The 23,069-nt window shown below is 36.6% G+C and overlaps 1 protein-coding gene across 19 annotated transcripts in view; it reads right to left on the bottom strand.

The window, feature by feature from the left end:
- The window catches only part of LOC129738847 (polypyrimidine tract-binding protein 2), a 595,573-nt gene that overhangs the window by 260,821 nt on the left and 311,683 nt on the right, over positions 1-23,069 (bottom strand). For 2 of the 19 annotated variants that reach the window (XM_055730174.1, XM_055730156.1), the window contains exons 1-2: positions 9,692-14,295; positions 9,014-9,589 (exon numbers count right to left, since the gene is read on the bottom strand). The exons of 12 other annotated variants lie outside the window; for them this stretch is intronic. In XM_055730174.1, coding sequence (XP_055586149.1) covers positions 9,014-9,589; positions 9,692-9,694 — 579 coding nt within the window. In that variant the 5' untranslated portion in view covers positions 9,695-14,295. Of the gene's footprint in view, positions 1-9,013; positions 9,590-9,691; positions 14,296-23,069 lie in introns of those variants that run through there. 5 more of the 19 variants (XM_055730279.1, XM_055730267.1, XM_055730165.1 and 2 more) reach the window with 4 other exon arrangements.

Below are 23,069 nucleotides of genomic sequence, written 5' to 3' on the forward strand. Positions count from 1 at the left end.
GCGGTGCCATATTAAAAAAAAATATTTTTGCTCTCCTGCTTGCCAACACACACTCTAAAATTGATGGCATCGAATGGGTAACGAACATTTTTCCCGAAGCCACAAAATTTATCGCCGAGCTGCAGCTCGCGCCATTCATCAAAACCACGTTCCGAATCGTGAATAGTTAATCAGTTTCAATTAATTATGGACTAATCACTGAATAATTCGGAGTCACGTATGCAGCTACGCTGCAGCTGGACCGGGAATCTGCGGTCATCATCCCCCCTTACCTCCTCGAATTGCTACACCCATAAAAGAGGTTGCAAAAATACGATGCCTTTTTGGAAAAGCTCTGTGCCCAAAATGCGCTGAAACGTGTACTGTGCCAAAGATGATATGATTGGAATTGGCATTAAGATTCGAGCTCCAAAACAAAATGAAACAAGAAAAACATTTTGTGTAATTTTCATCCTATTGGATCATTTATCAAAAAAAAAAATTAAAGTGAGAATCGAACTCACTGCAAAATCTCTTCTCGGATTGCCAGTTCGATATCTTACCCAGTGCACAATATGAGTCGGTTAGCAAACGAAAGTTCATTGATTACCAAAAAAACGCACTGCATTGTCCGTCTGTAGTTTGACGGGTGTTTTTGTTTCATCTTCCTTTGTTTTTGATGGGAAAGAGATTGTTAATGCCGGTCCGGCATAGAATCTTATGCCGATTATTCCACCTCCAAGGAAAGTCATTATTGGAGCATAGTCTGATTTGTAGGTGTACAATCGTCCCGCAAATCAATTCAATAACGGAGCTCGGCAGTAGGAAGGTGTGTGCAAAACTGAATTTCACCATCCTACCTAACCAGGCTAGGTTGTGGGTAAACTTTTGTGCAGACTGCTAGATCCTTCCTGGAGTGCATGGACGAAGAGCCTCGGAGGCTACAAGTCAAAACCACCATCATCATTCGATACAATGTTGCAATGAGCCGAGTTTGTCCGAGACAGTCCGAGAGCAGCAGGTTCTTCGGATGTTCTCTTAATTAACGATAATTGGTTAAGTTGTGTGTCAGTAATAGAATCGGTCAATATCCGATTGCCCCTTCTGCCCTCAGCATACAGTCCTCCGAAGGCTGTCCCGTTTTTCATATCTTAACAGCAGCAACAGCATCATTGAAGATAGCTTACGATTGGTCCTGGAAAGGCAGGTTCAATCGAGGGATCCGACTCAACCGGATCAGCCTTTCTGGTTTCGTTATTAGCAAAGATTTGCTTAAAGTCTTGGTTGTCAATAAAACATTTTTTTAATGAAGGGACACATTGTTGCAGATTGATCCATGGACAAGGAGCCCATCGGTAAGCTATGGATAGCAATAATAGGAGGTAATTGAGTAGAAATCAATCACCTCCTAGAGAAGGTTTGGAATACGATACATTCCAGTAGCTACTTTCTTTGAACTTTGCAAATGACATTTTTTCCAATAAACCCTCTGAAGGTAAACCAAAGTTCTTGGAATACCCAGTTTACTGCTTTGATTACCCTTTGAATCCGATGCTTCAAAAACTGTAAAAACGGTAAAACTGTAAACGGTAAAACACGAGTCTGACTTGTGGCTGTTGATTGTAATGAAAATCCTTCTCAGAGAATTTGATTCATGGTTTTGGTAAATTACGTTACCACGAGTCTGGCTCCTGGATACAATCTATAAAACACTCGTTTTTATTCATATTAAAAACTTCTTTTTATTCACCACGAGTCTAACTCGTCATTTTAAAGTGTAGAAACCGAAAAAGTTCCTTTTTTGTGGACGACTTCCTATGCTTTCAATTGAATTAATCAACTAATTCGCGTTCAAAATTGCAAACCATAATTTAGCTCTTACATGAAAGGATTTGATCCTTTTATTGGAAATTCTTTCCTGCACAAAGTGGTTTCAGAAAGCTAAAATAAATAAGTAAATGAAGGCAAAAACAACCACAAAAACGAAAAAAAAACAACTAGAAGCCCGAAGGTGCAGAGAATTAATTGAAACTTCAACCTGTATGAGCCGGTCCGAGGAGATGTTTTCTGTGTTTTATTCGTTTCTAAATAGTCTGGAACGTGGAATTACAAATCCAGGCACAGTTGTGCAGTTTTGCCATTTGTTTTTTTTTTGTCTTGCCTTTGCTTTCCTTTTGTACACCGGTTCTATGCTAGACGATTGGCCCAAACGAGTGAAGAGTTGAGCTGCCGCTTTGAGGTTATTCGGGAAGGGCGGTTGCAATTAATGCACTCGAGGTTTGCATTAATTGCTCCGGCCCTTCCAGTCGGTTTAGCTTTTGCTGATTTTTTTCTTCTTCAACTTTAGCCGTTCGTTCTGAAATCATTCGTTCTACAAGCGAATTCAAAAGTGAAGTGAAAATTTCTGGCTGCAGAAAATTTAATATTTATGTTTGAACAATGTGCTTTTCATCAAAATTTGAAAGCTTTTCGATGCATTTTTTAGTCCAATGGGTAATCGTAAATCCTCAAAATGGTTAAAAATTCAAAGTTTTTCTTAAAACATGGTTTCTTAACAATGAGGTTAGGAAGAAAGAACGGGAATAGTAGTTCCTAACATGCTTGTATCTCAGCTTTCCATCAATGTTTCCAATTCAATCAATCTTAAACAGGAGCTGCCTCGCAGCAACAGTTCCTTGTGCTTCGAACAACGTGATACAAGCAAACGCGTTCATCCATCATCTAACATAAACATCACCGTACATGTTTTCTTCCCGCAAATAATACACTTCTGGCCGGCACCAACGATGGATTCACCCATCGTCACAAGTTGATGTACATTCAACAATTTGCACATCGAGAGTTGCTTCAAAAACATTTCAACCAGTCAGAGTACTTAGTAGTAAGTAGCAGCTCCTCGGAAAAGTAAGTCAGCGTTTCCATTTCTTCGTTAATGGTACTGTACGGTAGCTAAGGTAGTCAGGCTCGGTTCAACCAATCGAATCGTTAATTTTTCCTCCGAAGGAAAGATCCCCCCAGTAAGTTCCATACCGTAGCGCTCTCGACAATCATCCCCCCATTCTTAACCGAACCAAGCCATTCATTCGGCAAAAGGGGGAAAGGAAGCCAAGTTTTTTGCTAATTACTTCCCTCTGTGTGCAGTCCCTGATGCTTCTGCATCTAGTCTTGAATGCATTTCGTTTTTTTCCTTCGACTTCGGAGCAGTCTCGAAGCACATTCAGGTGTTCGAAAACCGGAGAACCGAAGAAGAAGGTACATATATTTGTGTGTGCTATTAATCTGATTATTTAGCGAGTGAGTGCAGCACAGCAGATGCAGCGCGTGCCTGCACAAATACCTGGCTGCAGCAGCCAACCGACACCTGCTGCGATGTTGTTCTTCGCTAAATTTAGTACCCGCAATCCTCTTCTGGTTCCACTAGCAGCTTCTTCAAACCTTAGCCAGTAGCAACAACAGCAAGTACGACGCGCTAGAGCGCTAGATTGGCACGAAAGCGGAACCGAAAACATCTGTGGAAATGTTGAATTGTGTTGAACGATTTGATAGTTGGAAGGGAGGGGCCCCAATCTAGGCTGCTGATTGCATGGATCTGAATCCACAACATGACTAATTTAGGGAAATTTTATTCCTAGTGTTTGATAGGTTGATTTCTAGCATCGACTTCTATTCGAATGATTTGTGCTGTGGATATTTATATAAATTTGCGGACGGAAAAAAAATTAACCATTGTAGTTTTCTAACAAATTATTCTCGGCATTTAAGCGCTTTACTTGTGCTGGTTTTGATAGTTCAGAAAGCTTGAAGATGGTTTTTTAAGCCACCTTCGAAAAATCATTCGATGAAACATATCCGGGGCATTTTTAAGTCCAAACGGTATTAGTATGTTCTCAAAGATCAAAGAACTTTTATCATGAAAATCTCTTTTAATATAGATTCTTAAACGTTTTTGGATTTTTTTTTCAACAATGGAACGAAAAAAAATAGAACGAATATATCATCGGCTTCAAGATAATTTGCTGGATTTAAGAGTTTTTTGTTGGAATATTTGTTTTTTTCAATTGTAGAACCAGTCACATGCTTGAATGTTATTGGGGAAAAAAAAATCTTTTAACAGTTTTTGAAATTCATCATTCAATCATTTCAATTTCAATCAATTCATTTCAGTCCAAATGGCATACGTTAGTTCTCAATTTTAAATTGAATTGATTGAATATAAGGCACTTTTCATTTGGTTTTGTAGATTTGTAATTCTGAACCTGGATATTTAATTTTTTATTTCGTTCTGCAATCGCTTAATCATTCGTTGAAAAATGTTCAGTGCGTTTCATACTCCAAATGGTATTCGTATGTTTGCAAAAAATACAAAAATCCATCTTCGGCCATAGTAGCATTCAGTTCTTTCAACAATGTTCTCACTACAAGAATGATAATTTAGCATAAATGAAGCAACTACTGATACAACCAGTTAGTTCAAACAAGTTCAAAAATATTTATTCCGTATTCCAGAAATTCATCATCTGTTGAAACATTTCCGTTGCCATGTTAAGTCCAAATGGCATGCGTTACTTCTCCAAATTTGGTTTCCTCGGTATCAACAGGTGTGATGTATTTGAATGTCTTAAGTTGAGTTCAGGTTTTTTTTTTGCAAACCACCCTGTGCTCCATTCGACCTAAAAGCATATTTGTACTAACTGCGAGGTACAGCCCGGTTTACAGTTCAAGTGAAAATGAACGTCAAAAAATCTTATTTCATCAATAAGTCGAAAACGCGACACATCTAGCATGTGTAACATGGTGGAATCGATGGAGAATGATTGAAAGATGACATTGTTCCTTGAAAATTTCTAGAACTGTTTTTATTTAGATTCCCTCGGTTTTCACCGCGGAAATTCCAATATGGCGGGGGTATACGAATAAAACAGTTCTATCAGGTTTTAGGAAACAAGTCGACTGGAATTTTATCTTTCAACCATTTCTAATCGTTTCTACTATGTTACAAAACCTAGTTTCGTCGCGTTGTTTAGATATTGACAGAATAAGATTTTTTTACGTTCATTTTCACGTGAAGTGTAAATGGGCCTTAACTTCGAAATTCATCTTAAGTTGAAATCTGTTCGATTCCATTTAGAGTCCGAAAGGCAGGTGTTACTTTTCGAACTTTACTCTGTTTGGTATCAAAAAATATGTCCACACAATATTCAGCTAGCGATTTCACGACTTAAAGCTTTATTTAAAGTAATCAACACCTGTTCCAGTTTCCGATATCCGGGTAGAAGAGGTTGCTTAATTTCAAAACCGATCTGAGCTAACTATGTGCCGAAAATGCGCTGAAATGTGCATTGCGCCGAGTTCCATTGGATTATTCCATCCTGAGCCAGATGGAAAACGAGGGTTTTTTTTATTATTCTGCCATGCCGACCACCAACAATTGTTAAACTTTTTTAAAATCATGAGGGGATCACTGGTTGCTTGAAACATATTCGGTCCGTTTCAAAGTCCAAACGGTATTGGATGATTCTCGAAAGTATATCGAAACTGACTTTTCTCCTGGAAAATTCTCAAAATAAGAATTCTTCCAAGTTTTAGCAGTTTACTGTTGGCGTTTCCAAAGTATTTCGTATTTTCTCGAAGTGTATAATACACAAACAAAAGCGGTTCAAGGTTGCATCCTTATGGTACTTTGAAAGTGCGTGTGAAAAATCAAGCAACATCAACTTGAGCTTTTTTCCGTGAAGTTCTTCGAGCTTCTTAAATTTGATTCCGAACACTCTGAATCTCACTCTAAACATTTAGATTTTTATGATTCATTTCTACCAAGCTTTCCTTCATTTTCACAGACGTGTTTATTTTTTCGTGAGCCTCATTTCGGCGGACCAGAAGCGTCAACCTAATTACAGTTTGAACCTTCAGCAGTCAAGCAGCCGGGAGGAACATAAAAAAAACGAAAAGGACGAACGACCGAGGCCAAACTGCTCCCTCGGAGATAATTTGTCGGTAATGTTTGTTTAAACTAGGGCAATTTTCTTCTCGCTTCGTGTTTCAACGTTTCATCTTTGGTGGTCCGGAGCCGACCTTCCAGCCAGGAGGAACCAACTTTGCGGCGATTAAAGCTTACCCGGATGAAGGCTTACGTGTCCCTCCTTTCACGCCCTCGACCCCAACCGGACGATTTTCGGTTTGTTTGAAATTTGTAACGGTGGGCGATAAGGCGGTGAAAGTGGGCTGACCCGGGTGAAAAAGAAATTTATGACGTGTGTACTCATCATCACGACCCGAGTTGCTTTCCCTAAGGAGCAGAAGAACGGAACGTACCGTACGTTTTGGCCGGAACTTATCCCGAACCGGAGTAAATTTTGATCATGTGGCCCGGCGGGTAGATTTTCGAAAGGGCTTCCCGCTAATTATTGCACCCAGGGAAAAAGCCAGGAGCCTGTTTGCTCTCTAAACTACGGAGTCTCTAGCTTCTCCGGATAAGTGGAACTGAAACTACCGAAAAGCTCAAGCTAAGAAACTGCCAACGTGCGGGAAAATCTAGAAGGAAACAGAGAAGGTTGCACACGCCGGCATCGTAAAATTAATGTTGACCACTCGTAAAATAGTGGGATGTGGGATTCCCGATGGCAGACTTGTGGGCACGTTCCGGTGCGTTCGAGGAAAAACAAAATTTATCCTGGGGATTTTTCCCGATTGAAAAACTTTTCATGTTGTGTTGGTTTAAAAAAAAATGAAGTTAGAAACTGCTTAAGTTAAACAACAAATCTAAAGAAAATTTTGAATTTGACTTTAAAGTCTAATCGAAGAACAACACCCAAAGGACACAAAAACATGGGAAAAAGTCACCCGAAAAAAAATCCGACGGAAAAAATCAACACATCTGGGTCGAGATGAGAGCGATAAGGCGCGTTTCCGGTTACTGTTATTTTTTTCCTGGCTTGACATTTTCGGTTCAGACTGGTTTTTTGTTCAAAGTTTTAATTTTTTTTAAGTAAAAAAAAATCGTGAAAACATCACAGTCGTTAAAATTGTCACACACCGGCTTCGGAACCTGGAAGAGCAGCCAGCTTTTGGCTAGCAGCCTTGTAGACTAAGGTGTGCGGGTGGCAGATTTTCTTTTTAATTGAGTTTCTTGTTGCTTGTCGAACGGAAACATGTTTCCCTTCTTTTTTTTATCTTGGATATTCTTCCTTAGATCTTTTGGAAACATGAAAGCTTCACAAGTTTTACCCCCGAGGCGATGGATCATTTTAAGACACTTTAATGCTCATCGGTTTCTGGGGAAGAGTGGGTTCGATTTTTTGTGAAGAATAATCCAAAGCTCAAGAGTGATAAGCGTAAAGGTTGAGGTGTTAATTAATAAGTAGAACGAAAAACAAGGAGCAATGCGAAACTTTTTGTTAGTAGAATCATTCAAGATGAAACTGAGGGGATGTCAATTATCCAAGAGGGGAAATCCGTTTGAATTTTTGACATAATTAAAATATTGAGCGAACAAATATTTTTGTTGGGATATACTTTGACACTAAGAACAATTTCAAAGTAAGAACAAAATCATGAATAATTTTATCACTAATTTACTGGAATCAAAAACGAATTAGTTTATAAAAATTGAATCCGTATTAAAGAAACGATCCGGTTAATGCTAGTCCTTTTCAGGACAGATTTGAATCCCTAACTTTTGAAACCTTCTTTATCGGTTTTGGAAAACATAAAAAGCACCAAAACCATTGTGTATTTCTGCTCATTTGATTTTGAGATCATGGCCAATCGCTGCAGAAAATTCATCATAAGTTGAAATATGTTCGATTCCATTTTGAGTCCGAAAGACAGGTGTGACTTCTCGAACTTTGGTTTCAGCAAGTTCGTCTACACAATATTCAGCATGTGATTTCACGGCTTAAAGCTTTATTGAAAGTAATCCACATTTGTTCCAGTTTCCATGTATACTCGTAGAAGAGGTTGCATAGTTTCTAAACCGGTCGGAGCTTATTATGTGCCGAAAATGCTCTGAAATGTGTATACCGTTTATTGGCATAAGGACTCGAACACTCGGGAAAAAATGACATATAGACATTTCAACGAAGCAAGAAAACATTTTATGGAATTTTTATCCAGTGGATAATTCATCCCAGAAACCAAAAAAAAATGTCGTCGGTGAGAATCGAATTTACATAAATTTTCTACATTCATTTTGCCCATCAAACTACCTGAGCCAGATGGAAAACGCGAGTTAATTGTCATAATCTTTCTGCCACGCTGATCACCAAAAATTGTTGAATATTTTTAAATCATGAGGGCTGCTTGTATTCGCTTAATCATACGTTAAAACATGTTTGGTCCGTTTCAAAATCCAAACGGTGTTCGGTGATTCTCGAAAGTATACCGAAACCGACTTTTCTCCTCGAAAACTCACAAAATTAGGATTCTTCCCAGTTTTAGCAGTTCACTGTAAGCGTTTCCAAAGTATTCCTTTTTTTTTTTTCAAAGTGTAGAATACAGAGAAGGTTTTAAACAAAGAAGAGGTGGCATAATGTGTTTCCGTTTCGAGATATTTTACCCCGTAGGAGTTTTAACCCCTCAAGTAGCAACAACTTTGGTTATTTCCGGTTATTTCTCACATTTTTCTCTGCGACCAAAAACCACGAGTCTGACTCGTGGTAAAGGATTTGTACTGTGAGCGAAACCTCCACGAGTCTGGCTCGTGATTTAGATATTGTTTCGACTTCGAAAGCGTCACGAGTATAGTGCGTAATGGAGAATTTGTACCACGAACAGAGTGCACGAGTCAGGCTCGTGGTAGCTGGTGGACTTGGAAGAAGTCGTGAAGATTAAGCGGAATCACACACACAAACGCATAAACACACTTAAAATAAGATGTAATAACGAGTTTTATCATTTTAGGTTGGATTATAGATGAAAACAAGTGAAAAAGATCAATCTTAAGAGCTAAATATACTTATGATTAAAGGGAAATCGGGGGAAAAGGTGAACACAGTAAACGCAAAAACTTAAAAATAAACGGCAAATGTAGCAGTACCTTGTTTTTACAAGAGGTGCTAGTAGAAGAGTTGGTAGTAGTAGTAGTGGTAGTAGCATAGTAGTTGCTAGTAGTAGCAGTATTGTTATTAGCGGTAGTGGTGGTAGTAGTAGCTGTAGTAGTAGCAGAACAAGTGATGATGCCAAAGGAAGCGTAGGGAAGGAGCAGTGGGCTGGTGCTGCCGACGGAAGACCCCACCGACGACGACTGGGAACTTTGGTCACACAGGCCGTAGCTTCCGGCCGTTGTGACGTAGCAGCTGTATGAAGACGGCGGCAATGGGTAAGGATTCGGGGTCGCGGAACAGGAAGAGTGTTTGTTGCTGGTTGAGGAGGTTGATGAAGTTGTGGGATCGTAGCAGCTGGTCGAACTGATCAGGGCGTCCTGCGGCAGGTAGAATCCGTGATGCTGAGGCTGATGGTGATAGCCATTGAAGTTCGTTGCAGTCGAGGCGTTCCAAAGGGTCGGTGGAGGTTGTGAGTACAGCGAGGTTGTTGTGGAGTTCGTTGCGGCTGCAGCTGCAGCGGCCGCTGCCGTCGAGAGCAGCGGCGATGACAGAAAGGCGGTAGAGTGGAGCTGTTGGAGGTCGAGATGGCGGTAGTGTGATTGCAACAGTGTAGAGGGAGTAGTAGGGTTTCGGGAGTGTTCGGGAAGAATGGCGCTTGCAAAACTTCTTACCATAATATCTTTGCCGATGGCGGTAGGGATGATGCTGCTGTTGGAGACTACTGGTAGACTTGGTTCACTGCCGGCAAGGTCGGTGTAGCCGCCGAGAATCAAGGTTTGCGGTTGCTGAAGTAACAACGGGTGATGGTAGGGTGGCGGCGGTTGTTGTTGGTAGTAGGAACAGTGCCCGCAGTAGCAGACTTGCTGGGCCGCGTTACAACCGCTGATGGTGGCCTGTTGCTGGTTAGGTTGTTGTGGCTGTTGTTGATAGATCGTAGCCGATGAACAGGACGACGAGGACGGGGTCGAAGTGGAACTAGGATAAAGGGTCGCAGATACGGCGGGATGATACGGTTGGAGTGCCGGAAAGGCGGACACGGGAGGACTGGAACCGATCGGTTGACCGACTACAGGAGTAGCAGAGGAGGGCGGTGTTGTGGCAGTTGCCGGAAAACCCGCTACGGATGACTGCGGTAGAATCTGATACTGATGCGGCTGCTGGGCCGGTATGAAGGGGGGACAAAAGATCGGACCCGGTCGGAAATACGTGGTGACGTGAATTTTTCTAGCTTGCTTGCGCTCCGAAGGGCGTCTTTGAGATTGGTTTTCGCTCTACGTTGCCGTTGGCTTGTAGAATATTTCTAGTTTAGTGTTTTACTGAGCTGCTTTATGCTCCGCAGCATTGGCTGATTGCCTCTAAATATGTTTCTGGTAATTGAACTTTTCTTCTAATTTATACCTTAACGCTAACTGATTTACTAGTTGTCTTATCTCACTAGGGTTGCCCGATATTGGCGGAAATGTATAGAATAGATTGTCACAGGTTTCAGAATGATTGTCAAATAGTTGAGTACAGTAGCTTCTACAAGAATACGCAAACTACGACACTACACGGTAGATAGCCGATATGTATGTAGACAATAAAGCCTTAAAATTCTCTATAGACGATTTAGAAATTTGATAGATTGTCAGAGTTCGGAAATACGACTCGATTTCGCAGACGATGCCGGGCACGGTTTCGATCTTTTTTGATAGAAGATTCCGCGCTCGCAACACCTGGATTAGTCTAAACAGCGATTGAATTGATTGTCAAAACGCTTTCTCCTTATATGGTACTTCTAAAATATCCTAGATTCTAGCTTAGCTTAGTGATTGTTTCAATTTTACGATTGCAAATGCCTTTTTTCCAGTAAAACTACAAGTGTGTTTGTGTAAAAAAGACACCGACTTATAATGATTTCCTCTCGATTGTTATCGTTCGCTCACACATGCATCTACCTCGGAAATTCCTGTTCGAATTTTACCTCTTTCACTCTCGGGAAATGTTTGCCTGTGTTGTTTGGAAAGCTAGCTTCTAAAAATACACCAATTGAATTTGCGCTTCGACCTCACGCTTTTCCTACTACTGTCGATTAACCTCTGGAGCTCGGTTAGATCTCAAATCAATCGGCAGCGCGTTCCGGCTAGTCTTGCTAGCTTCGATCTATAATAAGCGGTGGGAGCTCTTGAACAAGAGTCCGAACCAGGGGCCGGAAAAAAACAACAACAACACCAAGCGCACAGAACGCCACGAAGAACGAGCAGATATATTTATTGTAATTATTTTTGATTATAGAGGGAACCGGTTTTTTCCTCTGCCCGTTTGTTGCTGGTCTGCGTGTTTCTCTTTTTACTTTTCCAAAGTCTTCCACGTAGCAGAGCTGCTGCTGCTGGAAGAAGGTGGAATCAAAGAATCTTCAACAACAATAACAACAACGACGGTCCCAGAACCAGAAAACCTGAACTTCGCTGCTGAGTCGCTTCTGAGAGTATGCTCGCGCGCGGTGTAAACAATTGCTTCTTTCTGCTCTTCTTCGTTCGCCGTGACTTGGGAAGGTTTTTTTTGCTTTTTGGTTTGGCTTTTTAAGCTACCTTGTTCTTGTTGTTGTTGCTGCTTCGAAGCAGTCGCGAGTCGCAAGACTTTTAAGGCGTGTGCGTTCCCGTACCTGTTCTCGAGAGTCGAGTCGAGTCCCGGAGTCCTCGAGTTGCTCGAAAATCTCTAGCCTGTCGGAAAGAGGAAACTCTTACGGGAAACAAGAAAGGGGGAAAACTCGTTTCGATTTTACACCGCCGTTTTTTTTTGTTCGATTCTGCCGCTTGTATGTGAGAAATAAGTCGGCTCAAGTTCAGCACCAAACAACAAGTTTAAGTTGGGTTCTTTTCTTAAGGTTTTTTTCCAAAGGTTATTCTCACCAAGTCTTCAAACCAAATTTGATTGCGGAGGAAACTTGCTATCAAACGTTTAGCGGGGTGTCCCTCTTTCTTCTGATATGTTGATTGTCTCTGTTTATTTTTTCTCTTATTATTCGATTGAGTAATAATTTTACTGATTGGTTTAGATTAAACTATTGCACAAAACACCGAAAAAATCTCTCGACATCAATGTTTTTTGTTTTCTGTTCGTGAAAATCTTTGGTTAAAATTTGTCTCACAAAAATACTGTCTCTTTGCCTTACTTACTTGAAAGGTTTTTACCTCTTTCTTCTATAGCTTAAGAACGTTCAATTTTAACTATTGAGCAAACGCTTGTCTCCTTACATTAGCCTAATTCCCGATAATCTCAATTTTTTTCTCGGAAAACAAAAACCGCTTTTCAACCGATGTTTGATTTATCTCTCTTTATTTTTTTATCGTTGCCTTACAACTTAGAACAAAAACAAATCTCTCAACAAAAACTATCGTTTCGTCTATATCTCAGGTATACTTTTGTTCACCGACCTCTAAGGGGGTTTCGATTATCTCAATGTAACTTACGATTTACTTGAATTGCACGGAGATGCTTGAATATTTAAGGGAATTGATTTAACAGTCCAACAACATTCTTCAGATCAGATTCTAAGAGAGCCTCTTTTTGCTGTACTGCTGTAGCCGCGTTAAACGACTGTAACAAATTGAATTTTTCGAGGAATTGTTTTAATTTTTAAGGAGGAAATTTGGAGTATTTGAAGAGGAAATCTCAAAGGGAAGGTGTTCAAGCACTTTTCTTCTCTACTACTTTGTCGAAATAACAGGGAAAACAAAGTTGAAACAACGTTGAAGAGTGTGTTGTGTACGCACGCTGACGGCCTGGATTGATGTTGTGAGTTGACACGTTGACACACGACGAGTTGTGCGGAAACTGTTGCTGACGATCGATGATTTAGTCGCTTGGAGCGTTGTCGGGATCACACTTCAGAACACAATTTGTGGGACTACTACACACTAGCTGGCTAATAAAACCACGCTTTCTGCCGTTTTTTTGGCTAGCTTTGTAACGACACCGCTAGGCTTGAGCGGTCTAGAAGCAGTCGCAGACGATCACACTACGGTAGGAACACTCGCGCGGCGCAACACTTTACCCCAAGAGATTCACTACTCGGAGGGGACACTTTCGAGTGCCTGCGGAATTCCGGGAGATCTCTGGGTTATTCGCTACAAGAGTACTTGGGTAGAACCGGTTCGCGTAGGGAAGGCGAAGAGTTTAGCAGCAAGAGATCTTCTTCGTTCGCTCGTTCGCCAGCACAAGTTGGTGGTCGATTGTCGTCGTCGTCGTCGCGCGGAAGTTCAAGATTTGTTGTTTTGGACTAAACAGACAGATATATTGACCGGAGATTGACCGTCTTTGCACACACACTTGAGGGGGATAGGGCGGCGCGCTTTCTGCGAATGCTGGAAACTATGCACGATTTTTTTTGGATTTTCACTAATTTCTCGCGGAACGATCGAATGGTGAAGAACGATACACGGATGATGATATGAGCTGGATTGAATTGATTAAATTGATAATCGGCAGCGCAGACGGCACAAAGAGAGAACGTTTTGCGGGAAAATCGCGTTATCGACTGAACGGAGCGAACCAACCGCGGCGATGACGAAGTCCTGCTGCTGCTTGCTTGTTGATGATGAAGATTCTGTGTATCGCTTCTGCCTCTGCTAACCCGACCGATGAAGTAGCGGACCGTAGTCGTCGTCGTCGTCGTCCCGATGATACCTTTCGGCAGCAGCAGCGGTACTCGGGCACTGTCGGGTGGTGTAACTTCGGTCCAGGGAACCGTTTCTCTTCCTTCTCGCTTGTGCCCGGAGGAATCCGAACCACGAGAACGCGTAAGCTCGCTCCCGGTTTTCTGTGCTATTTCTCTCTCACTCACTCCCACTCACTTGCGTGTACCGTGTGTATCGCGATACGAGTCGGGCAACGTCTTCGGGAATTTTCACCGTGCGCACACCGACTGGGTTTTTCGTGGCTGGATTGTATGGGTGATGGTTATTACAAAAGATTAAAGAACAATTTTTCACTGGATTATTAATTACAAAAGGGAAAATCGATGTTACACACTGCAGATAGCTCGCGGTTACACTCGGGTTACAAAACACGATCGATAGCAGATAGGACGAAAGTGTGCTGCTCGGGAAAAAACGGTAGATTTAGAAGCTTCAGAAAAAGACTGGTGTCAGGAGAGACTGAGAACCGAAAGCGACTGGTTCGTCTGAACACGGTAACAACAAAACTGCCCGTGCCTCTCACAGAACTCCGCAATTGCCAGCTCAATGAAGGCCAACAGCAGCAGAGTTCCTCGGGCCACGGAACATAACACATGAAACAGGAAAAAAACACCCTACCCCACCTTCCAACCCAACCCATCCCAATTCAACAATCATGAATACGACGACGCGATGAGGCAACCTTTTAAAAATCGCTCCTTACCTTTCCCGTGTGACTCCGCAAGAGAACCCCTCCAAACGAAATCCCCCGTGGTGAAGAATACAGAAAAGAGAGGACAGTCCCCAGGCCAGGTTCTATGCGCAATGGAACAAGTGTAACTGCTGTTCCCAGAAAGCGGAGAAAAGTAAGAAAACCAGAAACCCACTATCCAGTCCACCAGCCAGCCAAGGAGGAATCCATGAATCTCATTCCAAAAAATATACCACACGACACCAACAACAGCAGCAGCAGAAAACCATCTCGCCCGTGATGCGCCGAAGCGTGAGTTCACCTTCCCCTCGCGCAAAACGACATAAAAAAAAACACACAAAACACCATCCCCCGGGGACCTTACCCATCCGACAAACGACCCCGAAAGAACTCACTCAAAAACACCCAACCCGGCAGGGGAAGCAGAAAACAAAACGAGCGCATCTTCTCCCTGCAGGAAAACCAAGAATCTCTCTCGCTTCGACCCCTAGCCTAGCGTTTATGCTCACCACAGCATCGGATCACCTGTGGTGAATTCTGGGTACAGGTGCGCGATTCCCAACAGGTGAGTTACTCGAACCGCCTGGATCGAAATGAGCGCACGGAAATAATGAGAACGAGAGTGAGAGAGCGCGCAAGAAAAATTAATTACCCGGCGACCTCCAATGAATCCAATGGAATAACTTCTTCAGTACAATTCCTTACATCAGAAAGAAAAAAAAAGAAAAGAAAAAAACTAAACAACACCGAAGAAGTCGACTCAAAGCGATGATCGAAACGCTCGGCTAGATAAACTCAATCGTCGGTTAAGAGTAAATACTCCCCGATGTTTTGCCTTCGAATGATCGCCGCAGCAACAAGATTGCCACTCCAGCGGCTGAGCGACCGAGAGGATTGTTGCTCGGAATGGAAAAACCAGCAACAACGACCGACGAAAAAACGGACAATGGAACTGACCAACTTCCAGGCCATGTTATGTTAGACTGAGTCGATTTGGGGTCATTTTGGAATTTCTCAAATCCTGGGGTCTAAAAAGCTTCGTCTTGGTCCAAAACTCATCCATGAATTTTTGCAAAATTTTTAAGTAACGTTTACATGAGTAAATTCGAACTTTTTGGTTTGTATGGAAAAATTGAATTTTTTGTTCTGAAAAATCAACGTCATTTTTGTTTCGTCTGTGGAACCAAGCCAGCTGATGGTTTTTGTGGCAATTTATAAAATTCCTAAAGGAAATTTTCCGCTGAACGACTTTGTCGAAGATCGCAACTTCGTATCTTATTAGGTAAAAAAGTTATTAGCTGTTTAACAGGGGTATATCTTTTCGCACTGATAAACAATTAATTCAATTGTCATCCCTGCAGGGTGCCTAGCGAAGTATTGCGTGACTACTTTCCATGCAACACTTCGCGAGGCTCAAGCAGTGATGTCAATTGAATTTACTGTTAATCAATGCGAAAAGACATACCCCTGTTAATCAGCTCCCAAGTAACACAGATTATGCCAACTAGCATTAGGAAGTTTTATTATGGTTTAATTATGGCATTTTTTTGTGCAGCTCGTTTTATGACGGTTTTATTATGGTCATGCAGAATGCTTATATTTTTTTTCGACCATATGTTTGCAGATGGTTTTGAAAACGCTAATAAAACTTTTATTAAACATACTGTTTTAGTTATTTTGAAAGAGTTATGAATGCTTTTTTAAAACTATAATAAAACACAAACTTAGAAGTTTGCTCCAAGCTTTCTTTTGCATTTTCTATAATAGCACTCAGTGCCTGATTATTAAACCGCCATAAAACTTAGTGACAGTTCTCGATCAAAATGTCAAAACAGGACACGCTCAGATTAGATAGCACATATTTGAATTGGAACTCCCATTTTTACACATTTTTGGTAAGTTATGCGTGTTGGTTTTGAGTTTAAATTAAAAAAATACATCTTTGAAAACTTGAAATCACCGAAAGTGGTATGAATACCTTTACAATATGAGTATTGAGTGAAAGGGCCCAAATAGTAGGGAAAAAAAGCTTGACGCCATCATTAATTCAAGATGGCGGCTTCCTCTTTTATTTTCAAAGCTGAAAATTACTGAAAATATCGTGAAACCTTCACAATATGGTTATAAGGTAAAAGTAATAAACGAGTAGAAGTCAAATTTCGTTGCCCGTCGCCATCTTAAATCCAAGATGGCGGCTACCACTCAACTTAAAAATACTGTAAATGACTGAAAATCGCATAAAACCCATATTATAGGGGTATAAGTTAAAAGAAATCAACCGGTAGAAGTTGAATTACGCTATCTTACGCCATCTTGAAATCCAAGATGGCGGCTTCCGCTAAACTTTAAAATGTAGTGAATTACTTAAAATGACATGAAACCCAAATTGGTAGTGGGGTTGGTAAGGGGTTTACGAGTAGAAGTCGAATATTGCTATCTTACGCCATCTTGAAATCCAAGATGGCAGCTTTCTATAAACTTAAAAATGCTCTAAATCATTGAATATCGCATGAAACTTCCAAAATATGGATATTTGTCAATTGGGATAAGCTATAAAAAGTTTATTTTTGCATTCTGACGCAATCTTGAAATCCAGGATGGTGGCTTCAGCTGAACTTAAAAATACTGTAAATGAATGAAAATAGCATGAACTCCCAAATATATTGTATTGGGTGCTAAGGCTAAATGATAGAAGTCAAATATCTCTTTTCGCGTTTCTCTAAAAATCTGTAAGTGACTGAAAATCCCACAAAAACTACCACAATACAGACTCCGTTCGTTTTTGGCAACATTCGATTTTGGAAACATCGAATTTGGCACATGTGCCAAAATCAGACGGTTAACAGAAACAACATAACCTTATAGTTTTCGCTAGAATAAGACCAATAAAATTTGGACATAATAGCATGATAGGAATAAAAGAATTACATAAATGGCAAAAAAAATCAAAAACTACAAACAAAACAAGAAAAGTTCTAAATGCATTAGAAACATAATGAAAAAATAATAAAAGTGATTTAAAATGATTTAAATTGTTTTAAAATAGTAGTTTTAATGTAGTATTACGTGAAAAAAAGTTGTGTTCAAGCGATTTTCATTGATTAACAGCATTTTAAATTCAGTGGAAGCTGCCATCTTGGATTCCAAGATGGCGTCGGAAAGAAAAAAAATCGACATCTTCTAGCTTAGCCTTTTCATTAAATACTCGTATAGTGGTGGTTTAATGCGACTTTTTGTCAGCATTAAGCATTAAAAGTTGAGCGGATGCCGCCATCCCTTTTCATTCAAAAAGTCTGTCCTCATTTACTGTACTAATGATTAACAACTCAGAAATGAGGAACTCAACCTTAGCGTGTAATTGGTTTGCTTGCGAGAGAAACGTCAAATCGTAGCTTTTTTTGGGGTCATCATTAAACCATAATAAAACTATGAATTGACTCACGCCATGTTGGTTGCAAAATCGAAGGGTACAAAATGACGCCATGTTGATGGATTCACAATGCCAGCATTGGAAAATATTTTTTCAGGCCTTTTTTCCATCAATCCCATCATGATTGACCATCAGATTTGACGAGGCGCATTTATTTTAAGATACTATTTCATATACATTTTACCTAAAATCTTGACTGGCAGTAGAAAAGACGCTCATTATATGGGTAAAACATTGGTTTTTTAGCTATTAATTTTACCAGATTCATATCTGAATAATGCAGTCATCATTCATCAACCATTACGGTTGCTGGAAAAAACAAAAAAAAAAACTCCGAGAACTGACAGAACCGAGAAAAACAAAAATTTCTAACATGTTTTATAATAGCTTTTTAAAAGCTTTGGTGACCAATATTGATGACTAACAATGATTGGTCATGATGACGTTCCTAGGATAGGGCCAAATAGCCTAATTTTGGCTTTATTAGAGTCCAGGTGATGTTATAGAATGTACTTTAGCTTTTTATGAAGATTAATGCTATGGTCCAAACGACATTTTGCTGACCATAATAAAGCTAAAATTGTTACATGGGCTAATAACTTGTTTTCCCAATAGAATACAAAGTTACGGTCTTCGACAAAGTTGTTCAGCGGAAAATTTCCTTTAGGAATTTTATAAATTAGCACAAAAACCATCAGCTGGCTCGGTACCACAGACGAAACAAAAATGATGTTGATTTTTCAGTACAAAATATTCAATTTTCCCATACAAACCAAAAAGTTTAAATTTACTCATGTAAACGTAGCTTAAAAATTTTGCAAAAAATCATGGATGAGTTTTGGACCAAGACGAAGCTTTTTAGACCCCAGGGTTTGAGAAATTTCAAAATGACCCAAAATCGACTCAGTCTAATGTTATGTTGTTACTGCTAATGGATTTGTTTGGTTCAGGTTAACCGTTGATGGAGGAACAAAACTATTTATTGGCCCGGGAGCCGAGCTTTTATGGCGCTGTTTCATTCAGGGTTCACGGTCGATTGCAAGTAATGTGGAAGTTCGCAAAATTCAAAAGTAATGCAAACTTCATTGGAACCAATTTAAATGGGGACTGTCAATTGCTCAATTCAATTTTTTTTGTAAGTTTTTGAAAATTCATTGGATTTTTTATGATTTGAAAAAAATTTGTTTGTTATTTTACTTATTGGAATGTATTTCTTTTCTTTTTCTTTTGACATTTTAATTTTTGTTTATTTCATTAATCGATTTCTTTCATTAAAGTTTGTTTTCATATTAATTTTTTTGTATTTTTTTTTATTATTTTGTATTACGTATTTTATTAACGTTTTTTCAACTATTTCTATTTTCATTTCATGTTTATATATTGAATATTTTATTTTTTCATATTTTTTTAACATTTATTCTATCAATTTAAATTAATTTTTAAATTTAATTTAAATTAATTTCTATAAAATTTTGTTATTCACTTTGTTTTTCTCTTTTTCAGCTGATTTTATTAAATTTTGAAGTAATTTTGATTCATTTTACAGAAATAAATCTTAAATGAATTTTTAATTAATTTCAATTACTTTATGTCAATATTCGAATTTAAATCAATCTCTTTCTTTTATTTTCAATTTTTTAATTAATATTTTACTAGCTATGATAATTTTTATTAATTATTGTTTAAATTTTGTAAACCCTTTTTTTATTGTTAGTTTGATGATACATTTATTTTAATTATAAATAAGATTAGATCTTTTTTTTAAACTAAATTGTTTTCAAGATTTGTTTAATTTTTGTTTCATTTTTCTATTTTCTTTTCAATTTTTTATTTTTTGTTTTTCATTTTTTTTATGTTTTCATATCTTAATTTTTTTCATTTTTTTAATGTTTTCATATCTTAATTTTTTACATTTCTAAAAGCTTTTTCCATAAATTTATGATTCTGTTTTAAATTTTTTATGAATTTTTTTATTTAAATTTTTTTTTATATTTTGAATTTTTTAATTTGTTTTATTTTTAATTTTTTTCTTCACCTTTTTAACCTTTTCTTTATACAGACCCCGTACGATTTTGGCAACATGCCCGAACATTTTGTGTTGATGTAATCGAACGGTTTTTTCTTTAATTTTTTTCTTTTATTTTTACAAAATAACTATTTTAAATTGTTTTAATTTTTCATCTTTTTGTCATTTTTGAGTACTTTATAATTTTTATAATAATTTTTTGTTTTTCTTGTTGTAATTTATCACCATTCCAAAACATAAAAACGTATTTATGGTGTTTGTTTCAACTATATTGGTCCTGTTATAGAAAAAACTAAAAGGGAATGTCGCTTCTAAAAACCGTTTGATTTCGCACATGTGCCAAAATCGAATGTTGCCAAAAACGAACGGGTATTTGTTCCACTAATTTTATTTTTTGTTATTTTTTTTATTTTTATATTTTTTTCATTCCTTTTTTATTTTTTTTTTGCTTTTTATTTTTTTTCCTTTTTTAATTTTTTTCTCTTTTTTTATTTCTTTTTTCCTTTTTCTCTTTTCTTTTTTTTTATTTCAATTCTCTTTTTTCGTTTTTACTATCATTTTTTTGTTATAGTTATTTTTTTTAGTTTTTTTTTATTATTTATTATTATAATTTTTTTTTAATTGAATTTTTTTCTATTTTATTGAAATTTTTTTGAACTTTATTGTATTTCTTTATTTTTATTTATTTTAATCGTATTTTTTTTTAATTTTTGTTGTTATTCTTTTATTTTTATTTTCATTTTCGTTTTCGTGATTTTTTTTTCATTTATTTATTTATTTATTTTTTTAATTATTTTTAATTTTTTTTAATTTTATTCATGAATTAAAATGATAAATGAAAAAAAAATCATTTTAATTTTTTTTTTGTTTTTTTTTTTATTTTTCAATTTTATTAATTTCATTTTTTTGTTTTTATTTTTTATTTATTCCAATTTACTTTCTTAAATATATTTTTTTAATTTTTTTTATATTTATTTCTTTATTCGATTTTATTTTTTAATTTTTTTTATTTGAAATTTTCTCATTTTTTTTATTTTATTTATATCTTTATCTTTTTTTAAATTTTTTTGATTTTTTTATTTTTTAATTTTTTCTAACTTTATTTCTAAATTTTTTAATTTTTTTTTTTTTGATGAAAATATTCTCGTATTTGTACTTGGTAAATTTTTGTTAAGAGTTTTTGCAAAAACATATCAATGTTTTTTTTTTACTATTTTATATTTTTAATTTTTTTATGACTTATTTATCGTTTTTCCAATTTTTTCGTATTTTTTGTTTTGAATTTTTTTATATTATTTTTGGTTTTTTCGTTATTTTCTATTTCTGATCGTTTAAATTTTTTTTAAAGATTTTCTAATTGTTTTTGAATTCTTAAAGTTTCTTTTATCCTTAGTGTTAATTCCCTTCCTTTGGTTTTCATATTTCCATTTCATTCTTTTTTTATTTTCTATTTCATTCTTTTTGTTTATTTTTTCATTCTTTTTTCTTATTTTATTTCATTCTATTATTTTTTTTCATTTTTTTAATTCTTTTTTATATTTTTTAATCTATTTTTTGAAGTTTTTTGCATTATTGTTTTTTTCAGACTTTTTTTAAATTTTTATTATTCTTTTTTTTATTATTTTTTTCTTTTATAGTTTTTTTTTTACTTTTTTTTTGTTATTTTTAATTTTTTATATTTTTTATCATTCTTTTTGTGATTTATTTTTGACATTTTTTTTTTAATTTATTTTGTTTTTTGTTTCATAATTTTATTCTTTTTTTTTTGTCTATTTTAATTTATTTTTTTGTTTCTTTATTCTTTTTGTTTTCTTTACTTTTTTGAAATCTTTATGGTTGTTGTTTTTTTTATTCTAAGCGTTTCTTCATGATTCATTTTTCTTTTTTTTCGTTTCGTGTTTTAAAAGTTTTTTTTTATTCGTATGATATTTTTATGGTTTTTGTTTTTTCTATTCTTTTGAATTTTTATGGTTTTTTTTATTTTATTTTTTTTATTGTTTGTAAGTAATTTTTTATGCTTAATGGAATGATTCTTTTTATTTTATTTTTTTTCTTTTTTTTTCATAAAACTTATTTTATTGTTGTCGAAATCTTATTCTTCTTTCTGGTGTGTGTAGAGCATTTTAAAATCTATCATTTTTCATAATTTTTGATTTTTTTTCGATCGTGTTTTTTGTCTGTATTAGGGTAAAATACCTAGATTTCGACAGTTTTGGCTTGATTTGTCAGAAAAACCATGTAAATTAACTATTTGACTAAAGTTTTTCATTTAAAATGTGATTGGTTATATGAATCAGATTGTTTTCTTCATTCTCTACCTTTTTAATTGATCAAAAGTTTCAAAACAACGTTTTTATTAGCCTTTTACTAAAACCCTTCGATGATCTAGTTTTCGACATTCAATTTTAGTTTTCGACACAAAAAGTTTTAGTTTTCGACAAGCATATCTCCACCTCCTTTGTTAGCTCAGCAATATGAATATTTGCGTATTGTAATTGCTTGTCTACTTCGCGGCGTTTTTTACACCATGGAAACAGTATAAACATACAGAAGAAGATGGGTGTCGAAAAATAGATTATGTATTGGGAGAATTTTCAGCGCTAGTTTTCGACAGCTCAAAAAACAGTTGAAATTTCATTAAATATTAGCAAAAATATTCAATAAATTACCGAAAAGATTGATCTCAGAACCTTAACCTTTCCATTGATTCCTTTTATGTTGCTTTTAATCAAATAAAAGGGGGGTTTTTCGTGATTCTAAATAATTCTTATTTGGTCGTTGGAATTGAATTTCACAGGTGATTTAGAATGTTACTTTTAAATTATTTATTTACAACTATTCAATAACTTATTTAGAGGAATTTTTATATTCAAGGTATACTATAGTGGGAGAGCAAAAATAGAAAATTATGAAGATAGATAGCTTGAGTCACCAAACAGAAAGATAAGCCTTTCCTTAAAATTTTGTCGAAAACTAGCTCCTGTCGAATTCTAGAGTATCTACCCTATTTGTTTGTTTTTTCATTATTATCATGTTTCATAAATTATTTTCAACGATTTTTTATGTTTAAAGTTTCCAGATTTCCCGGTTTTATCCGGCTTTACCAACTTTTATCCGGGTTTGACGGATATTAAATACAAAATTTTGGAACAGTCCGGCCAGGATTTATTCACTCACTATTTAGAAAATAAAAAAAAACAAGGGTTGATTACCAACAAACGAA

The sequence above is a fragment of the Uranotaenia lowii genome, chromosome 1 (genome assembly GCF_029784155.1).
Source record: "Uranotaenia lowii strain MFRU-FL chromosome 1, ASM2978415v1, whole genome shotgun sequence".
Taxonomy (NCBI): Eukaryota; Metazoa; Arthropoda; class Insecta; order Diptera; family Culicidae; genus Uranotaenia; species Uranotaenia lowii.